Source organism: Pristiophorus japonicus, chromosome 1 (genome assembly GCF_044704955.1).
Source record: "Pristiophorus japonicus isolate sPriJap1 chromosome 1, sPriJap1.hap1, whole genome shotgun sequence".
NCBI classification, from domain to species: Eukaryota; Metazoa; Chordata; class Chondrichthyes; family Pristiophoridae; genus Pristiophorus; species Pristiophorus japonicus.
The window spans coordinates 21,107,480-21,132,885 of NC_091977.1; the positions used below are offsets into that span (position 1 = coordinate 21,107,480).

General features: G+C 44.1%; 1 protein-coding gene across 8 annotated transcripts in view; it reads right to left on the reverse strand.

Moving 5' to 3' along the window:
- The window catches only part of nek1 (NIMA-related kinase 1), a 226,766-nt gene that overhangs the window by 37,679 nt on the left and 163,681 nt on the right, over nt 1–25,406 (reverse strand). For 5 of the 8 annotated variants that reach the window (XM_070878030.1, XM_070878050.1, XM_070878021.1 and 2 more), the window contains 8 exons: nt 24,549–24,707; nt 23,733–23,978; nt 13,245–13,359; nt 12,216–12,313; nt 10,588–10,808; nt 8,944–9,095; nt 6,352–6,605; nt 1,758–1,832 (listed from right to left, as the gene is read on the reverse strand). In XM_070878030.1, coding sequence (XP_070734131.1) covers nt 1,758–1,832; nt 6,352–6,605; nt 8,944–9,095; nt 10,588–10,808; nt 12,216–12,313; nt 13,245–13,359; nt 23,733–23,978; nt 24,549–24,707 — 1,320 coding nt within the window. The remainder of the gene's footprint in view (nt 1–1,757; nt 1,833–6,351; nt 6,606–8,943; nt 9,096–10,587; nt 10,809–12,215; nt 12,314–13,244; nt 13,360–23,732; nt 23,979–24,548; nt 24,708–25,406) is intronic. The other 3 variants (XM_070878068.1, XM_070878040.1, XM_070878014.1) reach the window with 2 other exon arrangements.

The following is a 25,406-nucleotide window of genomic DNA, read 5'->3' on the forward strand; positions in this document are numbered from 1 at the left end:
CTAGCAGGCAGTCCTTCGTTCCTGTATTTATACAATTCCAAAAGAATTAATCATAAGACTCACTCACTTCCTTCAGGATCCTGCAAGAAAAAAACCCCACCGCCATGACACACACTTCACTAGTTTCACATATGTTAGAGATTCCAATACAAAAATAATTAAATCCAGAATTGGGCATTGTATTTGACTGGCTTCCTTCGCAGGACATCAAGAGTGGAATTGGAGTCATGTGCAGGCCAGACAGAGTAAGGCAGGACATTCGTAATTCAGCGGCGTTTTTACAACAGTCCAACAATAGCATCATGGCCATTTAAAAATTTATTTAATTCAATTTTACAACTTGTCATGGTGGAATACACTTTGGGCAAGTCCACTGTCCGAACTACTGCCCCACCATTCCCACGTGATCTTTTGCTTGGTCAAAGGGGTAGGTTTTAAGGAGCATCGTGAAGGGGGAAAGAAAGGTAGAGAGGCGGAGAGATTTAGGCAGGGAGTTCCAGAGCTTGAGGCCTAGGCAACGGAAGGCACGGCCACCGATGGTTGAGCGATTATAATCAGGGATGCTCAAGAGGGCAGAATTAGAGGACCGCAGACATCTCGGGTGTTGTGGGGCTGGAGGAGATTACAGAGATAGGGAGGGGGCGAGGCCATGGAGGGGTTTGAAAACAAGGATGAGAATTTTGATATCGAGGAGTTGCTTAACCGGAAGCCAATGTAGGTCAGCGAGCACAGGGATGATGGGTGAGCAGGACCTGATGCGAGTTAGGACAAGGGCAGCCGAGTTTTGGATCACCTCTAGTTTACGTAGGGTAGAATGTGGGTCATCAGCCAGCAGTGCATTAGAATAGTCAAGTCTAGAGGTAACAAAGGCAAAGATGAGAGTTTCAACAGCGGATGAGCTGAGACAAGGGCGGAGACTGGCGATGTTACGCAGGTGGAAATAGATGGTTTTTGTTATGCCACAGATATGTGGTCGAAAGCTCATTTCAGGGTCAAACAGGACACCAAGGTTGCAAACAGTTTGGTTCAGCCACAGAGAGAGTATTCCCTAGAGTCTTACGCAATTGTTGTGTTATGTTGGACTTGGCTGTTATATGAAACAGAACTGTGCAATGATCAGTGGAATCCAAGTATTCATCCAAATTACTTTCAGATGAGATGTTAAACAGAGGCTGTTCAGATGGCACGATTCTATGAGCAGCAGGGAGTTTTTCCCGCGTTCCAGCCAGCAGTCCTCCCGGAATCATTAGCATTAAAAAAAACCTGATGGACTGGTCATTTCTTTGCTGCCTGTGGGACCTCATTATGTGAAAACTGGCAGCCACATTTGCCTACATAACAAGTGAGTGCACTCCAAAAAGGCAATCCATTGGTTGTAAAAAAAAAGAGGCATTTTAGGTCCAAAGGACATGATGAAGAGCTAATTAAGTTCAAGTTCTATCTTGATCCAGCTCTGGAGGACTGATAAATAGTTCATCCGATAGAGCATCTACCCCAGTTCTCCACCTCACCTGTTCAGAAGCAGTCACTGACTCCCTCCATTGCATTAACACCACACACCCTTCCAGCTGACCCCTCCTCTGCCTGCTTCATTCACCTCTGGGTTACTGGGACTTCTAAGCTGCCGATTTGTTATTTTGTTACCCTCATTACTATTGTATTACCTGTATCTCCCTCTTCTGCAGTTGTGCTCACCTTTATTTTGATAGCCGCCATGTCCTCTCTGATCAATAATGTTAATTCTCTAACTAACTTACCTGCTCTATCTTTTCGCAACATGCTATACCATCTTAGCTTCATCTCTTGTCCATCTTCTCCTTGCAGCCATGCCTCTGTAATGTCAATAACGCCAATATTTTCACTAGCTACAAATTCTTCTAAGTCTAAAGGTTTACTCTAAATGCATTACTATGAATACTTCACCATGTCCTTCAACACCTTTCTAGTTTGGAACATAAGAACAGGAGTCGGCCATTCAGCCCCTCGAGCCCGTTCCACCATTAAGGTTTGAATTAATCCTTTTATATTTAGTTCTCCTGCTGAACATTACATCCTCTTTATTGACCAGCCATTTTCGCAAAGTATTATCACCTTGAAACCCATGGCAGAAAGCCTTACTATTATGCTAGACACCAATAGACGATCTCCCTACTTTGTTATGGTCAGCCCATCGTCCTTCCCGATCAGTTACCTGCTCATTCTTCACCCGTCACCAAACTGCACGGCTTCGGGAGTGTGAACGGCAGCTTAGGACAGATGACAGTAGTTCTCAACACAAAGGAAGAGTGGAATAGCTGATGGGAATGGTGGCTGGCGCCAGGATACTTGTGCTTCGAATATGCCTGCACTACTTTCATTTTACTTTGATAGAACCTCAAATCTTTCCTTAACTGGTGATACCACAGCTAATTCAGTCCTCTACCTCTCCATCAATTCATTCTTCTTCTTTCTCTCCTCTTCTGAAGGTGCTGACTCTTACTGGGCTAGCAGCCTTAGTTGTTATCCCACTCAACTGATCACAGTGAGTGTTAATCAAAAATTTGACAATGATGGGCGTGGGGGGGGTCACTGAATATTAGTTACAAGTGGGAATTCTGGCGGATACTGTTGTTCCCACTCCCTAGCCCAGGGGCACCAAGGTCAAATGTAGCACCTTTGTTGTAGGTGAAGTCAACTAACTCAAGAGACTGTGGCCTGAAGATCTTGCAAGCTTGTATGGCTCAGCGCCAAGTTAAGCACCAAGTCAAGTTACCCACCACGCCATCAAGCCTTGTTTCTGTAATCACAATTTGATATCAGAGCCATATAGGCCCACATTACTTCAGGCCCCTGCCAACAATTGACTAGCCTGGCCCACTAACATCAGAACATAAGAACTAAGAGCAGGAGTAGGCCATATGGTCCCTCGAGCCAGATCCGCCATTCAATAAGGTCATGGCTGATCTTCGACCTCAACTCCACTTACCTGCCCTCGCCCCATATCCCTTAATTCCTCTGGAATCCAAATATCAATCGATCTCAGCCTGGAATATACTCAACGACTCAGCATCTACAGCCGTCTGGGGTAGAGAATTCAAAAGATTCGGAGTGAAGAAATTCTCATCTCAGTCTTAAAATACCGATCCCTTATCCTGAGACTGTGATCTCTGGTTCTAGACTCTCCAGTCAGGTGAAACAATCTCCCAGCAACTCTCCTGTCAATCTCCTGAATGGCACCTGGAAAAGCAGACGTTTCCCTGGGGCTTGGGTGCTTTTCAAGAAAATCATACAGGGCAATGCTCTTGTTGGTGGGGTGATCCTGGGTCGACAGCATGAAGTTAGACTGAATGGTTTTAGATGGTTAAATGTCAGCAGTTCCCCTGATCAAACTCGGCCTTCCCTAAATCTCCACTCTGGCAAACTGCACTAATATCCCTGTGGTTCATTAAGTGGTGTCTTCGCACGGGAGAGAGATTATGCATTCCACATTAGGCAAACAGAAACTCTACTTGTGGATTTATCGTAGCCTGAGGGATCAGACACCTAGCTGACCAAAATAAACATTCTATAATCATTACCCCTGCACTGGGAAGAGAATACACAACAATCTTATCACTCTCTGCTTATCTTATGTCTTCAATGATTGTTCCCCGAGTTACATTCTTCCTTTCCAACACCTGCACCATCACCCCGTTCCCCTCCCCCAAAGAATGCCATTTCATTTGCCACACAGGAACAGGAGTAAGACATTCAGCCCCTTGAGCCCTTTCTGCCATTCAGTTAGATCATGGACGATCTGTTCCTCAACTCCATTTTCCTGCCCGTAGTTCCATATCCCTTGACACCCTTATCTAACAAAATTCCATCGACCTCTGCCGTGAAAATTTCAATTGACCCACTGGAGCGAATGGTCATCCTTCGATTAGCTACACTTTCTTCACTCCACACTCAGGATCAGTTGTTATACCATCTTTATTTACTGACCCCCCACGTGCACTATTCAGGCATGAGTGACTGCATGGCGACGGCAGTTTTACCACTCTTTATCTCAGGGGTGTGGAGGGCATTGTGAGTTCATCCATCATCACCCCACCCAAGATCAACTAATCCAACACAGACCCTGAAATCAACCGCTGAACCTACTTAGAGGACAATCATTCTTCATTCTCCAAAGCCGTGAGGATTATTTCAATGAACTCGTTCTCTTGTGAAAGCACTCTGATTGGTTGGTACGTCTGTTTTCTCACGTGTCAGTCCCCTTAACTACACTTTCAATTCAGAAGCTGATTGTTGAAAATTATTCTGTAGCTCCAAAAAGATTGATCACTCCATGAAAAAAAATCTACACTATGGGCCAATTCAGGGATGAACATGCGGTGTAACAAGGAGAGGCGTGGAAGAAATAGAAACTAACCCAACAGTTTCTCCATTACTTAACATACAGTACTGTCACTTCACCAAAAGAAACATTCCATTTTATAAATGCCCTCAATACTGGTCACGTGAAGAATTTTACAAAAAGGACCTTGATTTGTGGCGGAGAATGACCAAAACTTAATTGATCACAATGAAACTGAAACTCTAGCTCACCCACAATTTGACTGAGGCTTGAATCACAGCAGGAACCACAAGCCCTTGATCTGAAACCTTGACTGAGACCAGAAAACAATGTACTTTTCAAAAGAATGTCATTATTTTCTGCTGTGCCATTTCCCATGGTCAATGCTGGTTACCAAATTTTCCCACTGAATTTCTCTGAGAACATAAGAAATAGGAGCAGGAGTAGGCCAAATGGCCCCTCGAGCCTGCTCCGCCATTCAATACGATCATGGTTGATCATCGACCTCAACTCCACTTTCCTGTCTAATCTCCATATCCCTCGATTCCCCTCGACTCCAAAAATCTATCTATCACAGCCTTGATAAAGTGGTGATAGTTGTCTGGTTACTGGCAGTTCTTCACGTGCTAGGGTGAACAGCAAGTACCATTGGTCTCCTTGACCAAGACAGACCCCACCCTTAATCGTCTACACTGGCAACAGGGGTAATTGGCATTCAAGAGGTACATGGTTCAGGAGAACCTGGCTCTTTTACAGCTGTATACAGGGTAGTGGTGAGGCCACACCTGGAATACTGCGTGCAGTTTTGGTTTCCATATTTATAAAAGGATATACTTGCTTTGGAGGCAGTTCAGAGAAAGTTCACTAGGTTGATCCCGGGGAAGAGGGAGGTTGACTTATGAGGAAAGGTTGAGTAGGTTGGGCCTCTACTAATTGGAATTCAGAAGAATGAGGTGATCTTATCGAAACGTCTAAGATTATGAGGGGGCTTGACAAGGTGGATGCAGAGAGGGTGTTTCCACTGATAGGGGAGACTAGAACTAGGGGGCATTATCTTAGAATAACGGGTTGTCCATTTAGAACTGAGATGAAGAGAAATTTCTTCTCTGAGGGTTGTGAATCTGTGGAATTCGCTGCCTCAGAGAGCTGTAGAAGCTGGGACATTGAATAAATTTAAGACCGAAATTGAGCTATGGGGGGTGGGGGGTGGGGGGGGGGGGGGAGGGCGGATGAGGGGTTATGGGGAGCAGGTGGGGAAGTGGAGCTGAGTCCATGATCAGATTAGCCATGATCTTTGAATGGCGGAGCAGGCTCGAGGGGCCTAATCCTGCTCCTATTTCTTATGTTATGTTCTTTTAACGTCTCCATAATCATCACCTCCATCACAGCTCAGGTCAGCTAACTCTGCAAAGATTAAGGATTACATTTGGGACCTTCTGGGCTCCGTGCCAGGCCACATAGTGCATTTGTTCAATGAACCATCACTGACGCCCATTAAGCTTACTCTGATGTCTTCTTCAATACACAAAGGTCACCTTAATACAGCAGAGAAATGTTTTCAGTGAAAATTCTTAAGAGTAAAAAGCCCCAAGTTCCAACAGTAAAGGTCAGTGCTCAACAATAAGCAACCAAAGGCCCACTACTGCTTTGTGACAAACATTGTGCACTGACATATTGTGTGTTCTGGTTTATACTAGTAATTTAATAGCTACATGATAATTACCACAAGTGATGTAGTACAATGCAGCATAGAGCGGCAAACCCTGCAACTCTTTACATACAGCACAATATTCTGTCCAAACACGATAGTTACAAAAGGTCCTAAAGATAATGTAAATGACACTTTCTATGTGGACCAGAATGATGATAAATCGCTTGATATGCCAAATTACTTGCCCTAATTATAACTGAATGATCATGACAGTATTGTATAGAGCATAATAAAATCACAACATTATAAGCATCAACCTAAATATACCATCTAAAATGGTGCTCACTGCCTGTATAATCTACAAGAACAAAGCAAAAATAACCTGAATGCCACTCTTCATGGATTGCACTTTGGTCACTGCTGCTTGCTGGATTTTCATCATCGTCCCCCTCTGCTCCGTTCATTGAGGACTCTGCATTGTAAACACTTCCCTCAGGAGGGCTTGAATTGGAAGCCACTTCCTCTTCCTCCTCCTCCTCTTCTTCACTAAACTCTTCACTGGGCTGCTCCTGCAACAGACGCTCCATAGATGCCTGAAGCTCCTGTAAGTCGTCTGCATCGCCCTCTCCAAATATACTGCAACATATAAATCATTAATGGTTGCTTTTTAATCCAACAGATAACTTTAATTCTCCACCCCACACACACTCTGACCTCCGCCTCTCACACTGTGCCAACCTAAGCTTGAGGTACGGCACCTCATCTTTCGATTGGCAACTTTACAGCTTTCTGGACTCAACAACTTCAGATCATAACTCCTGTTTTCTCAAACAGCGGGTTCTGGCAAGGGTTCTTCTTCAACCATTTAGACCTCCTCGAAACCCATATTTTGTTTCTCTACTTGTCCCGTTACCACCCCGTTTGCTTTGCATTATCATCCCCTTTGTCATTTAATCACTCCTGCCTTCCACCCTATCACAGACCTTCCCCATTGTGCTTTCTCTGCCCCATTTCCTCCTGGCTCTGCACTTGCTTAAAAACTGTTAAATCTCTATAACTACTTCCAGTTCTGACGAAAGGTCATCAGCCTGAAACATTAACTCTGTTTCTCTCGCCACAGATGCTGCCCGAGTGTTTCCAGCATTTTCTGCTTTTATTATTATTTTTTAAGCCCCATTCCTGGTAGTTAACTGAACACCTGATTAATACTACTCTTGGGAAGAGGGTTGTGGGTTTAAGCCCCACACAACCTAGCTGACACCTCAGTGCAGTATTGAGGGGGAAGTGGATGCGGTGGGTACAACTGTTGGAGGTGCCCTCCTTTGGAGGCATCAAATCGAGGTTGGTCAGCCAATTCCAGTAATTCAGGTGGGTGCTAAAGATCTTGCTGGTTTCCTGGCCCAAAGTCTCTCCTTTGCTGCCCACGAAGATAAACTGGTCACTTATCCCATTGCTGTTTGTGGGATCTCACTGTGCACAAAATCACTAGCAGGAGTAACAGTTAACGAGAGAAAGTTTCATCCTCAAATGCATAGGATGAACTTAACTATCTTTTCTCATCTTTATTTTTGTATATCTATAAAAAGATACAAAGGAGGAAGATAAGTGATAAACTAATCAAACTTGGAGAGGATAAAACCCCTGGTCCGGATGGATTGCATCCATGCATATTAAAATAAGTTAGGGTAAAGATAGCAGAGACACGATTACATACATATACATATAAACATTCATTCAAAAAGTGAATAGTGCCAGAGGGCTGGTGGACAGCTAATGTGATCCCCAATGTGATCCGAGCGGTAAAAGCTGGAAGCCTAGAAACACCCTTTACTGCTCCTCCGGGGTACTAACACAGGGGCAAGTGAACGGAAAATCCAGCCCCAAGAGTCTAAATATGGTGGAGGAGCAAAGGGATCTAGGGGTACACATTCACAAATCACTAAAAGATTAATAAGGCTATAAAAAAGATTCATTCCTATAGGGATAAATTAAAAAGCAGAGAAATTATGTTCAACTTGTATTGAACCTTGGTAAGACCACACACTGTGCACAGTTCTGGTCTCCATATTTAAAAAAGGATATAAGGGCATTGGAGAAGGTGCAAAAAAGATTCACAAGGATGATACCAGAACTGAGAGGATATACTTATCAGGAAATGCTGAACAAGTTGGGGCTCCGTTCTCTAGAAAAGAGAAGGCCAAGGGGGACTTTAAAATTATGAAAGGGATTGATAGGCAGGACGTAAAGAAAAAGTTTCCACTTGTGGGGGAGTCCAAAACTAGAGGGCATAAATATAAGACAGTCACTAATAAATCCAATAGGGAATTCAGGAGAAACATTTTTTTATTACTCAAAGGCTGGTCAGAATGTGGAACTCGCTACCACATGGGGATAGTTGAGGCAAATAACATAGATACTTTTAAGGGGAAGCTAGATAAGCACGTAAAGGAGAAAGAAATAGCAGGGTATGGTGATAGGAGTTAGAAGAGGGGTGGGAGGAGGCTCGTGTCCAGCGTTAATGCCTGTCAGTTGGCCAAATGATCCGTTTCTGTGCCGTAGACTCGATGCAACATGGACGCCATATGCCAATAGCTGCTGTACTTTAAAGCATACGTGGCATTAGCATACGGAATTCCGCAGCAGGCAACAAATCAGAACAAATCTACTGCATGTTGGCTCTCCAGTTTGGTATCATCCAACAATGACTTTGGATGCATTTTAAAGGATTAATAAAGGGAAGATCTCTCAAAATCTATAAGGCAATGATGATCACATTCAAAAATGAACAAGGGCTGCATTCATCATTAGATTAAAACAAATATAGACACATTCAAACTTTTTTTTTGATAGACCTAAGCTAAGTGTTAGACATATGAGGACCTTCCCTCAAATATTCCATTAAATGCTAAATTCAAAAAAACAGGAAGAGAATCAAGACAGTGCATTGAAAACAACAAAATAATTGCTAACACACGTGTCTGAATCGGAATGGTACTCATCCTTGATGGGCTCATCGTCTATATCATCTAGCTCGAGATTATCCTCAGGGGCATCTGGTGCATTTAGGTCGTCTGCATACGTCGTGAACATTTTATTCAGGTCGGGGAGCGAGCAGGTCCTTAGCATCTGTGGGGGAAGAAAGCACATGGTGCGTTCCACCTCAGAAAAGGAAAAAAAAGAGCACACACACAGCTGGAAGGCGGAGGGGGAGCAATGGGGTCGAAAAAAGGCACCAGTCATTCAGTGCTACATGCGCTGGCATCTTTTCAGTGAACTTTCTTTTGCTGTGAACTCCCTGCCCCTAATTTCCACCAAACTCCAATCTAAGGAAAGGTAATTGTGTCACCAAAAAGAGCAAACCCACAGATTAGCCAACCTTCCCAAACTATCCAAATCTTTAGTACAGGATATTTGATTTGCTGTTTCCTTATTGTTTGAAACCCTTTTGCTAATGTAGACAGCTTTGTTTCTGACCCCCAGTGCCTTCCTCGCCCAGTGTCTAAACCTTTATATATACTGTAAATGGCAATAGCGACAACACTGATCTCTGCGGTAAGTGACCAGATGAGTATGTTGAGACAGATCCATTCAGAAACAATCCCTGGTTGGACAATTTTCAATCCCCCTCGGGAGGCCTAACTCCGATCCTGTATCTTCCACCCTTGTGGGCTAATCACTTGCGCGGCACGATATCGAACGCTAAAAGTGTCAACAAGTCACATAATTTGTTAGGCAAGACCTCCCTTCCACAAAACCATACCGGCTCCCTCTCACCGTCTCTCAAGGAATCATGAGACACAGGAATCGGAGTGGTGAAAGAAGCCATTCAGCCCGTTGAGCCCGTGCCTCTCTCTGAAAGAGCACTTCACAGCTGGTCCCACTCCCCTGCCCTTTTTCCTGCAATTTTTTTTCCTTCAGGTACTTGTCCAATTCCCTTTTGAAAGCCACGATTGAATCTGCCTCCACCACCCTCTCAGGCCGTGCATTCCAGATCCTAACCACTCGCTGCGTAAAAAAGTTTTTCCTCATGTCGCCTTTGGTTCTTCTGCCAACCACCTTAAATCTGTGTCCTCTGGTTCTCCACCCTTCCACCAATGGGAACAGTTTCTCTCCATCTACTCTGTCTTGACCAGTCACGATTTTTGAACACCTCTGTCAAATCTCCTCTCAACCTTCTCTGCTCTCAGGAGAACAACCCCAGCTTCTCCAGTCTATCAACATAACTGAATTCCTTCATCGCTGGAATAATTCTCGTAAATCTTTTCTGCGCCCTCTCTAAGGCCTTCACAGGAATAGTGCCCAAGAGTTGGAAGCAGCTAACATAACAATCTTCAATAAAGGGGCAGAGGGAATGACTGGCCGGTGAACCAAACATTCATTCCTGCGTCTATCCAGGTGCTATACTGTCCCCCCACCCCTCTTTAGGATGCCTTCCAAATACTATACACATAACACACGTTTGGCTCACTGGCCAGTAGTTGCCTATGCCCCTAATTGAAGATGGTTGCTATGATAGCTACTTTCCAATCCTCAGGCACTATTCCCATGCCGAATGATTCCCTGAAGGATGCGATCATTGCCTCTGCATTGGGTACTGCAGTACACAGTGCTTCCATACCTTTGGGTTGGTGGAATCAAACAATCCGGTCGACAGTCCAATCAACAGAGAATGTTTGCCTTTGAAACTTGCTGGTGATAGTGACCAGAACAATGGCCTGGGTCCCGTTGACTCTTCCTGCGAGGATTCTCTCGACAACATCGCAGCTGCTCCTCGGTCCTGTGAATATGGCAACTTCTGGAAAAAAGGTTCGCTTTGCAGGGCTTCACTGGAGCAATATTCTGTTTGATGGCAAAGGAGGTTTAAAGTACGGCAAATGCACAATGTGCCAAACTGCATTTTATAAAAACAGATATGGAAATACTGACTTTCTAGATTTACAGCAAGGCTGCATATTACTTATAGCTCCAGCCATTCGACGACAACAACAACTTGTATTCATATAGCGCCTTTAACATAGTAAAATGTCCCAAGGCGCTTCACAGGAGTGTTCTGAAACAAATTTTGACACCCAGCCACACAAGGAGAAATTAGGGCAGATGCTTGGTAAAAGAGGTATATTTTAAGGAGCATCTTAAAGGAGGAGAGAGAGGTAGAGAGGTTTAGGGATGGAATTCCAGAGCTTCGTGTCTTGGCAGCTGAAGGCATGGCCGCCAATGGTGGAACGATTAAAATCAGGATGTTCAAGAGGGCAGAATTAGAGTGTAGATATCTCAGAGAGTTACTTTAATTCTCCACTCCATTCCCACTCTGACCTATCCGTCCTCAGACTCCTGCACTGATCCAATGAAGCTTAAGGAACAGCACCTCATCTTTTGTTTAGGCACTTTACAGACTTCTGGACTCAACATCGAGTTCAACAATTTCAAACCATAACCTCTGCCCATATTTTGCACCCCCACCCCCTGATCTTACGTATGTATGTATAGTTGTATATTTTTTTCTCGCTTTGTCTCCCATGGCAGCTGGTAATTATTCCGCCATTCACACCCTCTCTAGACTCATCTTTTTCTAACTTCTGCCATTATTGTCTCTAGTTGGCCCATCATCCCTTTTCTCTCTCAAATCTCTGTCTTCCATCCTATCACAGACCTTCCCTTTTGTTCTTTCCTCTCGTCCCCCTTTCAGTGCTTCTTCGGTCAGAATCTGTTAATTTCGAACTTTCGCCTGTCCTGACGAAGGGTCATCGACCTGAAACGTTAAGTGTTTCTCTCCGCAGATGCTGCCTGACCTGAGATTGTCAGCATTTTCTGTTTTTATTTCAGATTCCAACATCTGCAGAACTTTGCTTTTGTATCTCAGAGGGTTGTGGGGCTGGAGGAGATTAGAGAGCTAGAGAAGGGTGAGGCCATGGAGCGATTTGAAAACAAGGACGAGAACTTGAAAGTCGAGAACTATTCCTGAGAGAATCAGATACTGAACGAAAGTACAAAGTACCAGAACTGACTTGTCAAAGTGGTGCACAAAGTGGTCCACACAGGCCATTTCGTTCAGTCAGAATCGAGCAATGTTACTGCCAATCTAATTTCCGCCCCACTACTTGAATTACGTAATAGAGCTTTGGAAATACAGATAGAAATTCAGCTGCTTTAGCTAACAGATTCTTTCAAAATGGAAGTTTCTCCGTGTTTTTTTTGAGGAAAAAAAAAAAATCGGTCGAACCTAAATGAAAAATATTTGGAACTGACCAGTGTTCACTTTGGTCTCTGCTAGTTTAGTGTTTTCGTCTGCCTCCAGCAAATCCTCCTCTGTCTTTTCTGGCTGAGCGACAGCACCATCTAGTGGTCTGGGTAAAAACATAGTAAAACAAGATACTTACTGTATGTGCAATGGCAGAACACGCTCATGTACCACATCGACATGCAAACAGGCCAAAACCCCCAAACTTGAGCCCTCGCTTGCAAAATAATTACTGACTCACGAATGGGCTGCACCGTAACTTACTCATTTCTTCTTTTTAAAAAACAATGTGGCCAACACAAGTATTTTTTTTGTGGAGACCATCATGGTTACTGAAAAAAGATCTTCCTCACAAAACATCTTACCTTCAGTTACAGACTTGTATGGACAAGTTACACTGCCCAACGGGGACATTGGCAACTGTACCCCCAATATCCAAAATGTCAATTCACCTGAAGTTATTTTGCCTTCCCTTGGTGAATGGATTTCCAGTGCGTGGTCAAATTCAAACCAACAAGAACCTGTGTGTTACTTCAGATCTTATTTTTGCTTTTTAATTGGCAAATTTAACTCAACTGGTGAAACAAGATTTCAGTGCAGCAGAATCTGAACAGAGCGGACCTTTTCCCCGATGGATAACGGAAATTTGTGGATAATCCAGAGTACCCAAGTTTTTGTCCGACAGACATAGAAACAATAGAAAATAGGTGCAGGAGTAGTCTATTCGGCCCTTTGAGCCTGCACCACCATTCAATAAGATCATGGCTGATCAACCTACGTTACAACACTTCAAAAGTACTCAATTGGTTGCAAAGCGCCTTGGGATGTCGTGAAAAGCACTTTATAAATGCAAATATTTCTTTTTTTTAACAGCAGTACCCACGAGAATGAGGAAGACAACAGTACAATTAGAAAAGGGACATCTCACGCAAAGCCTTGTCCTGCGTAAAATTTGGCGGATAATTGGAACGCGGTCAACTGGAGCCCAAATGAACATTCAGAACAACATCCGAGAGATGCTGGTCACTCCCATTCACCTTTCCACGTCACTCTCTTTTTCCCAGGCATCAATAGTAATTGGGGCCACTGGGACTCTCTCTCTATTCATCTGCTCTCCTTCATCTAGTGCCTCGGTTTCCAGGTCCTCTGGTTCTGGAGGGAGTACAGAAATTTAATATGAAGTAATTACAGAACTTTGAATGGTTTTGTTAACTGCTCTTTGTGGGGAAAAAACGTTTACTTGTTCTTAGCGACCGCCCCCCCCTCAAAAATAGTTATTTCCAGATTGCAATATCCAAGCGTACAATGCAGGCACACAAGCCTTTCAAGCTTCCTAAAATATTGAGTATTGGGTGCTGAAGAGTCTTAAAATTAAATAAGTTTGGATAAAGCATGTCAAATTTCTTGATAACATACTGCATAAATAAAAAGGAGACACAAAATTGCCTTAGTCTTATCTTCAAACTCGAGACTGGCCAGCATCACAATTGAGTCATAATTGGCCGGCACGGACACGATGGGCCGAATGGTCTCCTTCTGTGCTGTAAATTTCTATGATTCTATAAACGCAAGTGTGATCAACTTATTTACATTTTTCTTACTTAGATGAAGTTAGACTGCAGTTGCAATGTGCGCCAATAATACAGGAAGGACAGAGGTGCCAAAAAGTTCATGCATCACGCTGCTCTTTTCCGACACATACTATACATGTCCAAATTACACCTAACCACCACCATTTATTCCATATATTTCAATAGATAAGGATGCAACAACATAAGAAATGAGAGCAGAATTAGGCTACATGACCCCTCGAGCCTGCTCCACCATTCAACAAGATCATGGCTGATCTTCGATCTCAACTCCACTTTCCCGCCTGATCTCCATTTCCCTCGATTCCTCCAGATTCCAAAACTCTGTCGATCCAGCCTTGAATATGCTCACGACCCAGTATTCACAGCCCTTTGGAGCAGAGAATTCCAAAGATTCACAACCCTCTAAGTGAAGAAATTCCTCATTTTAGTCTTTAATGGCTGACCCCTCATTCTGAGACTGTGGCCCCCTGGTTCCAGACTCTCCAGCCAGGGGGAAAACACCTCTCAGAATCCACTCTGTCAATAGCCCTCAGAATCTTAATAGATACTGGTTTTAAAATAAGCCATTAACTACAAGAAATAATTCACGCCATGCTTGGAAGAGCTGTGCACTCGTTTATAGACACTGATGTTCAAAAATTTGGAATTTCTCCTATTTTAATGCAGCCTTTTTAGTGTCTTGGAAAGTATCAGGGACAGTTTGGGTTGGGAAAGTAATTTTATTTGACTGAGGTAAGGCAGGCAACATTTTATTTTTTTGACCACTCAAGAGGCTTACATAAATATTTTCTTGGTGCGCCTGCCAAAGTTAAAACCAACAGAGACCACATCCGGTGGTTTCATCAGCATCGAGGAATGCTTTGCAGCACTCGACATGGCACCTGAATCCAATGTTCACGAAACTTAAACTGCGACGCCTTTTGCAACGAGCAAGATTACAATTAGTTTGGGAACTAAAGCTGTGACTTTTAAGTCAGATTCCTGAGAATTTTCAATGTACAGGAGCGGCAGTACAGAATGCCAACAATGGGGATGAACGTCAGCCCAGGAAGCTGCCTCGACGTGACTAATTTACGGAATATTGCATTGAGGACATGATATCGAGAGGACGAGCATACAAGGGGGTAGAAGTTATGCTGCAGTTATACAAAGCCCTGGTTAGATCACACCATGAGTACTGTGAGCAGTTCTGGGCACCAACACCGTAGATATATTGGCCTTGGAGGGAGTGCAGAGTAGGTTTACAAGAATGACACCTGGACTTCTAGGGTTAAGTTACGAGGATTACACAAACTAGGGTTGCATTCCCTAGAATTTAGAACATTAAAGGGTGATCTGATCAAAGCTTTCAAGATATTAAGGGGAACAAATAGGATAGGTGGAGAGAAACCACTGGTTGTGGATTCTAGGACGAGGGGGCATAATCTAAAAATTAGAGCCAGACCTTTCAGGAGTTAAATTAGGAAACACTTGTACACACAAAGGGCTCAAATTTGGCCAGGAGTTGCTCTGTTTTTTTTTGGAACAACTTGATTTTTCTGGAGTATCTTAAAAATCTCCATTTTGCACATTCAATTTGCGCCAGTGAGTTAGTTAGGATTTTTTTAGTTTGTTTTTTTTTTCTCAAAAGGGGGCGTTACCTGCCACCTACGCCAGTTTTGCCCATTTAGGCCACTTTGGCCAGCTAATAGTTACTCCAAATCTACTTAGGCCAGCGTATGTGGCCAATTCAGAAAACCCTTGCGAAGAGATAAGAAATCAGCACAGGTAGATAAATCGGAGGCCAGCAGAACTTAATGACTTGACTAAAGAATGTGAATAGGATCAAACAGCTCTACAGGAAATCATATGACAAACTTCACAAAGTTAATTTACTATACAAAAGAAGCATTCATGGAAACTTAAAACTACAAAAATAAAAAAAGTAAAAGATAGTTGAATTAAATTGCCCTAATCTCACAACTAATTTAAACAACTATTTGTTTGCAATGATTATACTGGGCCAAAATTGAGCCCATATTATCTAAATAAAGTCTACTTCAATAAATAAGATATTCTCTGTGTTTCTCCATTACTTATGTTCTTCTTTCACAATAGCACCAGGTGAATATGCTTGACAAATAATCACCACTATTCACAAGAGACAAAACATATTTACATAATTTTTTCAAAATATCCAAAAAGTCCAGGAAAATAACAAGCCATTTAGAAAGTTCAAAAATAGCAACAGTGCATACAATTTCAAACCCGAGGTCGATCGCACCGGGAGGCCACTCGGCCAGGGCTAGGAGCGGGCATCAGGTCCCACACACACAGCGGCAGCAGCCTGCACAGAGAGAGGCTGGGGGCGAGGAGCTACTGCACATGCGCGGACAATCCACTGCGCAATTGCAGACGTCCCGGCACTGCTCCGCCCCCTACTCGACTGGCCACGCTGCGCGACGACCAAGGAGAGGACAGACAGCGGCCAAAGTGGGAAGCGATTTTTTTGACGTACTTATCAACGGAGAAGAGCGACGCATCTCCAGCAAGTTCACCGAAAAAAGGGGAGGGCCAAATTTGAGCCCAAAGGGTGGTCGAAATTTGGAACACTCTTCCGCAAATGGCAATTGATGTGAGATCAATTGTTGATTTTAAATCTGAGATGATAGCTTTTTGTTAACCAAAGGTATTAAGGAATATGGGCCAAAGAAAGGTATCGAGAGTTAGGTCGGAGATCAGCCATGATCTGATTGAATGGCAGAACAGGCTCGAGGAGCTGAATGGCCTACTCCGGTTCCCATATTCTTATGCTCCTATGTCTCAAGTCTCAAGTAAAAGATTCCATGGCACTATTTCGAAGAGGAGCAGTGGAGTTATGTCATATACCAACGGCTAAATACTATAGAATCTTTAGAGGAATGTAGAAAGTTAAGAGGCAAAATTAAAAAGGATATTAGGAATGCTAAGAGAGAGCACGAGAAATTCTTGGCTAGTAAAATTAAGTAAAACCCTAAGATGTTCGATAAATATATTAAGAGTAAGAGGGTAACTAAAGGAAGGGTAGGGCCTATTAGAGACCGTGAGGGTAATCTTTGTGTGGAGGCGGAAGATGTTGGTAAGGTTCTTGACGAATACTTTGTGTCTATTTTCACAAAGGAAAGAGGTAATGCAGATACTGCTATAGAGGAGGAGTGTGATATTCTGGATGAAATAAATATAGTGGGAGAAGAAGTATTAAGGGGTTTAGCAGCTTTGAAAGTAGATGAAATGCATCCCAGGTTGTTGAGTGAAGTAAAAGAGGAAATAACAGAGACCTTGACCATTATTTTCCAGTTCTCTTTGGATTTGGGTATGGTGCCAGAGGATTGGAGGACTGCTAATGTTGCACCCTTGTTTAAGAAGGGAGAAAGGGATAGGCCGAGTAATTACAGGCCTGTCAGCCTAACCTCAGTGGTGGGAACATTATTGGAAAAAATCCTGAAAGACAGGATAAATCTGCATTTGGAAAGGCAAGGATTAATTAACAAATCAGCACGGAGTTGTTAAGGGAAGATCGTGTTTGACTAACCTGATTTTTCGAGGAAGGTAACCAGGAGGGCTGATGAGGGTAGTGCGTACGATGTAGCTTTTGATAAGGTCCCACATGGTAGACTGGTCATGAAGGTTAAAGCCCATGGGATCCAGGGCAAAATGGCAAGTTGGATCCAAAATTGGCTTGGAGGTAGGAAGCAAAGGGTAATGATTGATGGATGTTTTTATGACTGGAAGGATGTTTCCAGTGGGGTTCCGCAGGGCTCAGTACTGGGTCCCTTGCTTTTTGTGGTATATATCAACGATTTAAATTTGAATATAGGGAGTATGATTAAGAAGTTTGCAGACGACGCTAAAATTGGCTGTGTGGTCGATAATGAAGAGGAAAGTCATGGGCTGCAGGAGGATATCAATCTACTGGTCAGGTGCAGAGCAATGGCAAATGGAATTTAATTCAGAGAAGTGTGAGGTGATGCACTTTGGGAGGGCTAATAAGGAAAGGGTATACACGTTATGCGGTAGGCCACTTAATAGTGTGGATGAACAAAGGGACCTTGGAGTGCTTGTCCACAGATCCCTGAAAGTGGCAGGCCAGGTGGATAAGGTGGTTAAGAAGGCATACGGAATGCTTGCCTTTACTGGCCGAGGCATAGAATATAAGAGCAGGGAGGTTATGCTTAAATTGTATAATACTTTGGTTAGGCCACAGCTGGAGTACTGCGTGCAGTTCTGATCGCTGTATTATAGGAAGGACGTGATTGCACTAGAGAGGGTGTAGAGGAGATTATTTAGGATACTGCCTGGAATAGAGAATCTTAATTATGAGGACAGATTAGATAGGCTGGGTTTGTTGAGGAAACTTCATTGAGGTGTACAAAATATTGAGGGGCCTGGACATAGTGGATAGTAAGGGCCTATTTCCATTGGTTATTACGAGGGGACATACTTTTAAGGTGGTTGGTGGAAGGTTTATAGGGGATTTGAGGGGGGGCTTCTTTACACAGAGGGTTGTAGGGATATGGAACTCGCTGCCTGGAAGAGTGGTAGATGTAGAAACCCTCACCACTTTTAAGAGATGGTTGGATGGGCTACGGACCTAGAGCTGGTAATTGGGATTAGAATGGATGACTTTGCGTTGGACGGCACAGACATAATGATAAGTACTGTAGGAAATCGAATATGGTCAGGGTGATCTCCTGAACTAGTTTTGATCACCTGGATGGGTCGGAGAGGAATTTTCCCAGATTTTTTCTCCCTAAATTAGCCTGGATTTTTATCTGGTTTTTACCTCTCCCAGGAGATCACATGGCTTCGGTTGGGGTGGAGCGTAGAATGTTTCAGTATAAGGGGTTTCGCAGTTGTGTGAGGCGAACTGGTTGGGCTGGGTGCTCTTTGCCTTTCCGTCAGTGTTCATAGGTTTATATGTAATCTTTAGGGCTGCTGACTAAGGGCTGTGTGGCTCTTTGTCGGCCGGCGTGGACACGATGGGTTGAAATGGCCTCCATCTGCGCAGTAAATTTCTATGTTATCCCCGGTGTCCTGGCCAATATTTATCACTCAATCAACATAACAAAAAAACAGATTATCTGGTTATCATCACATTGCTGTTTGTGGAAGCTTGCTTGTGCATAAGTTGGCTGCCGCGTTTCCCACATTACATAGAAAATAGGTGCAGGAGTAGGCCATTCGGCCCTTCTAGCCTGCACCGCCATTCAATGAGTTCATGGCTGAACATGCAACTTCAGTACCCCATTCCTGCTTTCTCGCCATACCCCTTGATCCCCCTAGTAGTAAGGACTACATCTAACTCCTTTTTGAATATATTTAATGAATTGGCCTCAACAACTTTCTGTGGTAGAGAATTCCACAGGTTCACCACTCTCTGGTTGAAGAAGTTTCTCCTCATCTTGGTCCTAAATGGCTTACCCCTTATCCTTAGACTGTGACCCCTGGTTCTGGACTTCCCCAACATTGGGAACATTCTTCCTGCATCTAACCTGTCTAAACCCATCAGAATTTTAAACGTTTCTATGAAGTCCCCTCTCATTCTTCAGAACTCCAGTGAATACAAGCCCAGTTGATCCAGTCTTTCTTGATATGTCAGTCCCGCCATCCCGGGAATCAGTCTGGTGAACCTTCGCTGCACTCCCTCAATAGCAAGAATGTCCTTCCTCAGGTTAGGAGACCAAAACTGTACACAATACTCCAGGTGTGGCCTCACCAAGGCCCTGTACAACTGTAGCAACACCTCCCTGCCCCTGTACTCAAATCCCCTCGCTATGAAGGCCAACATGCCATTTGCTTTCTTAACCGCCTGCTGTACCTGCATGCCAACCTTCAATGACTGATGTACCATGACACCCAGGTCTCGTTGCACCTCCCCTTTTCCTAATCTGTCACCATTCAGATAATAGTCTGTCTCTCTGTTTTTACCACCAAAGTGGATAACCTCCACATTATACTTCATCTGCCATGCATTTGCCCACTCACCTAACCTATCCAAGTCGCTCTGCAGCCTCATAGCATCCTCCTCGCAGCTCACACTGCCACCCAACTTAGTGTCATCCGCAAATTTGGAGATACTACATTTAATCCCCTCGTCTAAATCATTAACGTACAGTGTAAACAGCTGGGGCCCCAGCACAGAACCTTGCAGTACCCCAATAGTCACCGCCTGCCATTCTGAAAAGTACCCATTTACTCCGACTCTTTGCTTCCTGTCTGACAACCAGTTCTCAATCCATGTCAGCACACTACCCCCAATCCCATGTGCTTTAACTTTGCACATTAATCTCTTGTGTGGGACCTTGTCGAAAGCCTTCTGAAAGTCCAAATATACCACATCAACTGGTTCTCCTTTGTCCACTCGACTGGAAACATCCTCAAAAAATTCCAGAAGATTTGTCAAGCATGATTTCCCTTTCACAAATCCATGTTGACTTGGACCTCCAAGTGACTGCACTCCAAAAGTACTTGATTGTCTGTAAAGCGCTTTGAGACGTCCGGTGGTTGTAAAAGGCGCTATATAAATCCAAGTCTGTCTGTCTATGTCATCACACACTTATTAGGACGAATAAAATTCTTCCCCACTGTCAACTGGGCTTCCTCCTATAATATGTAGACCATGACTGAGAGTGCTGCACTGTTGGAGACAACATTCTTTCGGATGAGACGTTAAATGCAGACCCTGTCTGCCCTCTCAGGTAAAAGATCCCATGGCCACTATTTTGAAGAAGAGGGAGTTCTACCCGGTAGTCCTGGCCAATATTTATCCCTCAACCAACGCTTAAAAAAAGGCAAATTATCTGGTTATTACCTCATTGCTGTTTGTGGGGGCTTGCTGTGCGCTAATTGTCTTCCGCGTTTCCTACATTACAACAGTTCGAAAGTACTTCATTGGCTTAATTGTAAAGTGCTTTGAGGTGTCCCGATAATGTGAAAGACACTATATAAATGCAAGTTGTTTCTTTATGACAACACAGAAGGTACCATATGAGAACATAAAAAATAGGAACAGGAGTAGGCCATACGGCCCCTCGAGCCTGCTCCACCATTTAATAAGATCATGGCTGATTTGATCATGGACTCAGCTCCACTTCCCTGCCCGCTCCCCATAACCCCTTATCGTTTAAGAAACTATGGGCCCAAATTTGCCCAGGAGTTGCTCCGTTTTTTTGGAGCAACTTGATTTTTCTAAAGCATCTTAAAAATCCCCATTCTGCACATTTAATTTGCGCCAGTGTAAGTGAGTTAGTTAGGATTTTATTAAAGTTTAGTTTTTTTTCGCAAAAGGGGGCGTTACCAGTCACCTACACCCGTTTTGGCCATTTAAGCCAGTTTGGACAGCTAATAGTTGCTCCAAAGTAAGTTAGGTCAGCGCGTGTGTCCACTTGTGGCTGCACAGAAAACCCTTGCGGAGAGTTAAGAAATCAGCGCAGGTAGGTACTTAATGACTTGCCGAAAGAATGTGAATAGGATCAAACAGCTAAGCAGGACTGACAAACTTCGCAAAGTTAATTTACTATGGAACAGAAGCATTCATGGAAGCTTAAACTGCAAAAAATAAAGCGACAAAACATATTTACATAATTTTTTCAAAATATCCAAATAAAAAATAGAAGTACCTCCTGCTCGTAGGAAAGTATTTTCATCAACAGGGTTAAGGAAAGTCTTGAGTAAGCTCATTAAAATTACTGGCTACATAGTTATCACCCCCCACCCCATCAAAACTCTCCTCTCTCCTCCCCACTGGATCAAAACTCTCCTCCTTACCCTGCCCGATCAAAGCTCTTTCTCTCCCCCGCCCCCCCGATCAAGTCTCCCCACACCAACGTGTTTGGGTAGCCTCAGCGCAGGAAGGCAGCGGTCAGCCTGTGCGGCAGGCAATTCGGTCCGGGATAGGGGCGGGACGTGTTGGGTCCCACGCTGCAGGCACGCATCATCACAATCATGGGAGGAGCTACTGTGCATGGGTGAACGCTCGACCGTGCGCTCTTTTAGACGCAGGGCCCAAGCTCCACCCCCCAATGGACTCACCACGCCGTGCCGCGCCCCGGGAGAGTCGGCAGAGGGGCCAGAATCCCGGGACATCTTTATGGCACCGTTTGGATCGTAGGAAGTCAGCGCATCTCACGTGAGTGCGCCGAAAAAACGGGAGGGCCAATTTTGGGCCCTATATTTCTGTCTTAAATTTATTCAATGTCCCAGCTTCCACAGCTCTCTGAGGCAGCGAATTCCACAGATGTGCAACCCTCAGAGAAGAAATTTCTTCTCATCTCTGTTTTAAATGGGTGGCCCCATATTCTAAGATCATGCCCTCCATCCAGTTCTCATCTCCGCCATCATAGAAACATAGAAAATAGGTGCAGGAGTAGGCCATTCGGCCCTTCATGGCTGATCATTCACCTCAGTACCTCTTTCTTGCTTTCTCTCCATACCCCTTGATCCCTTTAGCCGTAAGGGCCATTTCTTACTCCCTCTTGAATATATCCAATGAACTGGCATCAACAACTCTCTGCGGTAGGGAATTCCACCGGTTAACAACTCTCTGAGTGAAGAAGTTTCTCCTCATCTCAGTCCTAAATGGCTTACCCCTTATCCTTAGACTATGTCCCCTGGTTCTGGATTTCCCCAACATCGGGAATATTCTTCCTGCATCTAACCTGTCCAGTCCCGTCAGAATTTTATATGTTTCTATGAGATCCCCCCTCATCCTTCTAAACTCCAGTGAATACAGGCCCAGTCAATCTAGTCTCTCCTCATATCAGTCCTGCCATCCTGGGAATCAGTCTGGTGAACTTTCGCTGCACTCCCTCAATAGCAAGAACATCCTTCCTCAGAGTAGGAGACCAAAACTGAACACAATATTCCAGGTAAGGCTTCACTAAGGCCCTGTAAAACTGCAGTAAGACCTTCCTGCTCCTCGACTCAAATCTCCTAGCTATTAAGGCCAACATACCATTTGCCTTCTTCACCGCCTGCTGTACCTGTATGCCAACTTTCAATGACTAATCTACCATGACACCCAGGTCTTGTTGCACCTCCCCTTTTTCTAATCTTCCACCATTCAGATAATATTCTGCCTTCGTGTTTTTGTCACCAAAGTGGATAACCTCACATTTATCCACATTATACTGCATCTGCCACGCATTTGCCCACTCACCTAACCTGTCCAAGTCACCCTGAGCGTTCTCCTCACAGCTCACACCGCCAACCAGCTTCGTGTCATCTGCAAACTTGGAGATATTACACTCAATTCCCTCATTCAAATCATGAATGTATATTGTAAAGAGCTGGGGTCCCAGCACTGAGCGCTGTGGCACCCCACTAGTCACTGCCTGCCATTCTGAAAAGGACCCGTTTATCCCGACTCTCTGCTTTCTGTCTGCCAACCAGTTCTCTATCCACGCCAGTATATTACCCACAACACCATGTGCTTTAATTTTACACATCACCTTGTCAAGACCCCTCATAATCTTGAAGGAATGACTGACTACATGAAGGCCAGCTCTAACTGAAGAATGCCTGCCCTCCATCAATTACAATTAATTATGAGAAGCTACTTAATACCACGCTGCCAAGTAGAATCCATATACTGTATTCATAAATGAATATCCAAATCCCAGAGTTTCCAACCTCTCCAAATGAATCAGTTGTTTTCTCCAAGTTAAATCACCTACACTACTGTATTTACAGCACAGAGAGAGGCCATTCGGCCGGTGTTTATGCTCCACACGAGGCTTCTCCCATCCTTCTTCATCTCACACCATCAACAAATGCTTCTATTTCATTCTCCCTCATGTGTTTTTATGCTTATACTTTGATGCGGCTGTGCTAGGCGCATCAGCTACTCCTTGTGGTCATGCATTTATCAAATGCTGTAACATCGAACAAAGAATGTACAGAGTCAGCAAAAAAAACCTTCTGTCTTGTCCTCAAACACTGACGGTTTTAACACAGGAATAGATTCTTTGCTTGATTGAACAGGCTCCTCTGTCAAGTGGTCTGCTGTTTTAGTTTCTGCTGCATCCCTTGCTGCGGCTGTCTGGCCAACAACAATTACAGAAGTTTGAATGGTTCCATCAAGTGCTCTTTGACAAATGGTGCTGTTTGTGGTATCGATGATCACCGTCAGCGTCTGGTCAGCTTCGGCCAACGGGCCTTCTGCTGGGTAGAAACAGAAAGAGTAAAAACCAAACTGAACGGCTAAGGTTTCCATCTTGAGCTGAAACCCCTATCAGCAGATAGCGTGGTTTTAGTCTGCACAAACTCAACAGTTTAAAAAAAAAATTCATTCACAGGATGTGGGCATCGCTGGCAAGGCCAGCATTTATTGCCCCCCTTGAGAAGGTGGTGCTGAGCTGCCTTCTTGAACCGCGGCAGTCCGTGTGGTGAAGATATTGCCACAGTGCTGTATGGGAGTTCCAGGATTTTGACCCAGCGACGATGAAGGAACGGCCGATATATTTCCAAGTCAGGATGGTGTGTGACTTAGAGGGGAACTTGCAGGCGATGGTTCTCCCATGCACCTGCTGCCCTTGTCCTTCTCGGCAATAGAAGTCGCGGGTTTGGGAGGTGCTGTCGAAGAAGCCTGGCGAGTTGCTGCAGTGGATTTTGCATGTCAAGGTTAAATGGTTACAAAGACAAATCGGTTCGCTGCAGAAAGGCCAGACAATTTCAGGTAAAACACATCTGCATCATCCACAGAAAGCATGTTTTAAACTTTCACTTGCTTACCATTACTTTCAGTGGTTATTGTATCCAACAGCGTTCCCGTCTGAAGTTGCAGATCTGCTTCTCCTAATGCTTTCAAAACGGTGTCAGAAGGATCTTTCTCCCAAACCTTACGAGGTTCATCCTTAATGAATAGTTTGATAACTTCTCCTGAAGTCTGAACTGTTTTTAAAAATAAACAAACACACATTGTTGAGCAGAATACACCATTGTTCAATCAAGATGGCGGGACATCACAAAATTGAGGCCTCACCACTTAAGGTACCTTTAATCTGAGCTTTCAGCAAACAGATCTCTGTACCCAACCCCTTCCTGCTGTAACCCGCGCCAGTCATCGAGCATCACCACAACCCAACTTCATCCCTCACTTCTCAGGTCCAGACCAGGAAACACACTGACCCTGCTGACCAGTAATCCCACACAACTGTGATCAACTGTATGTAGGGGATGCTCAACGCATGCATCTGCAAGTACGCAGTGGCTCCGCTCTCACACAATTCTATCTAAAGCTGCTCGTCAAGTGCAAGGAAGTCAATGGCACAGGAGGTGATGAATCGCAAATTGGAAAAAAGGTACTCGGGGTAAAAATTAAAAGCAAAATAGCGGAAAATTTCAACGAGTAGATAGATAGAAAGCGGGACAATCAGTAGATCACATCACATACAATATATGCACCGGATGGTATAAGGACATAAGAAATAGGAGCAGGAGTTGGCCAGAAGGCCCCTCGAGCCTGCTCCGCCATTCAAAAAGATCATGGCTGATCCGATCATGGACTCAGCTCCACTTCCCTGCCTGCTCCTTATCCCCTTATCGTTTAAGAAACTGTGCATTTCTGTCTTAAATTTATTTATTTAATGT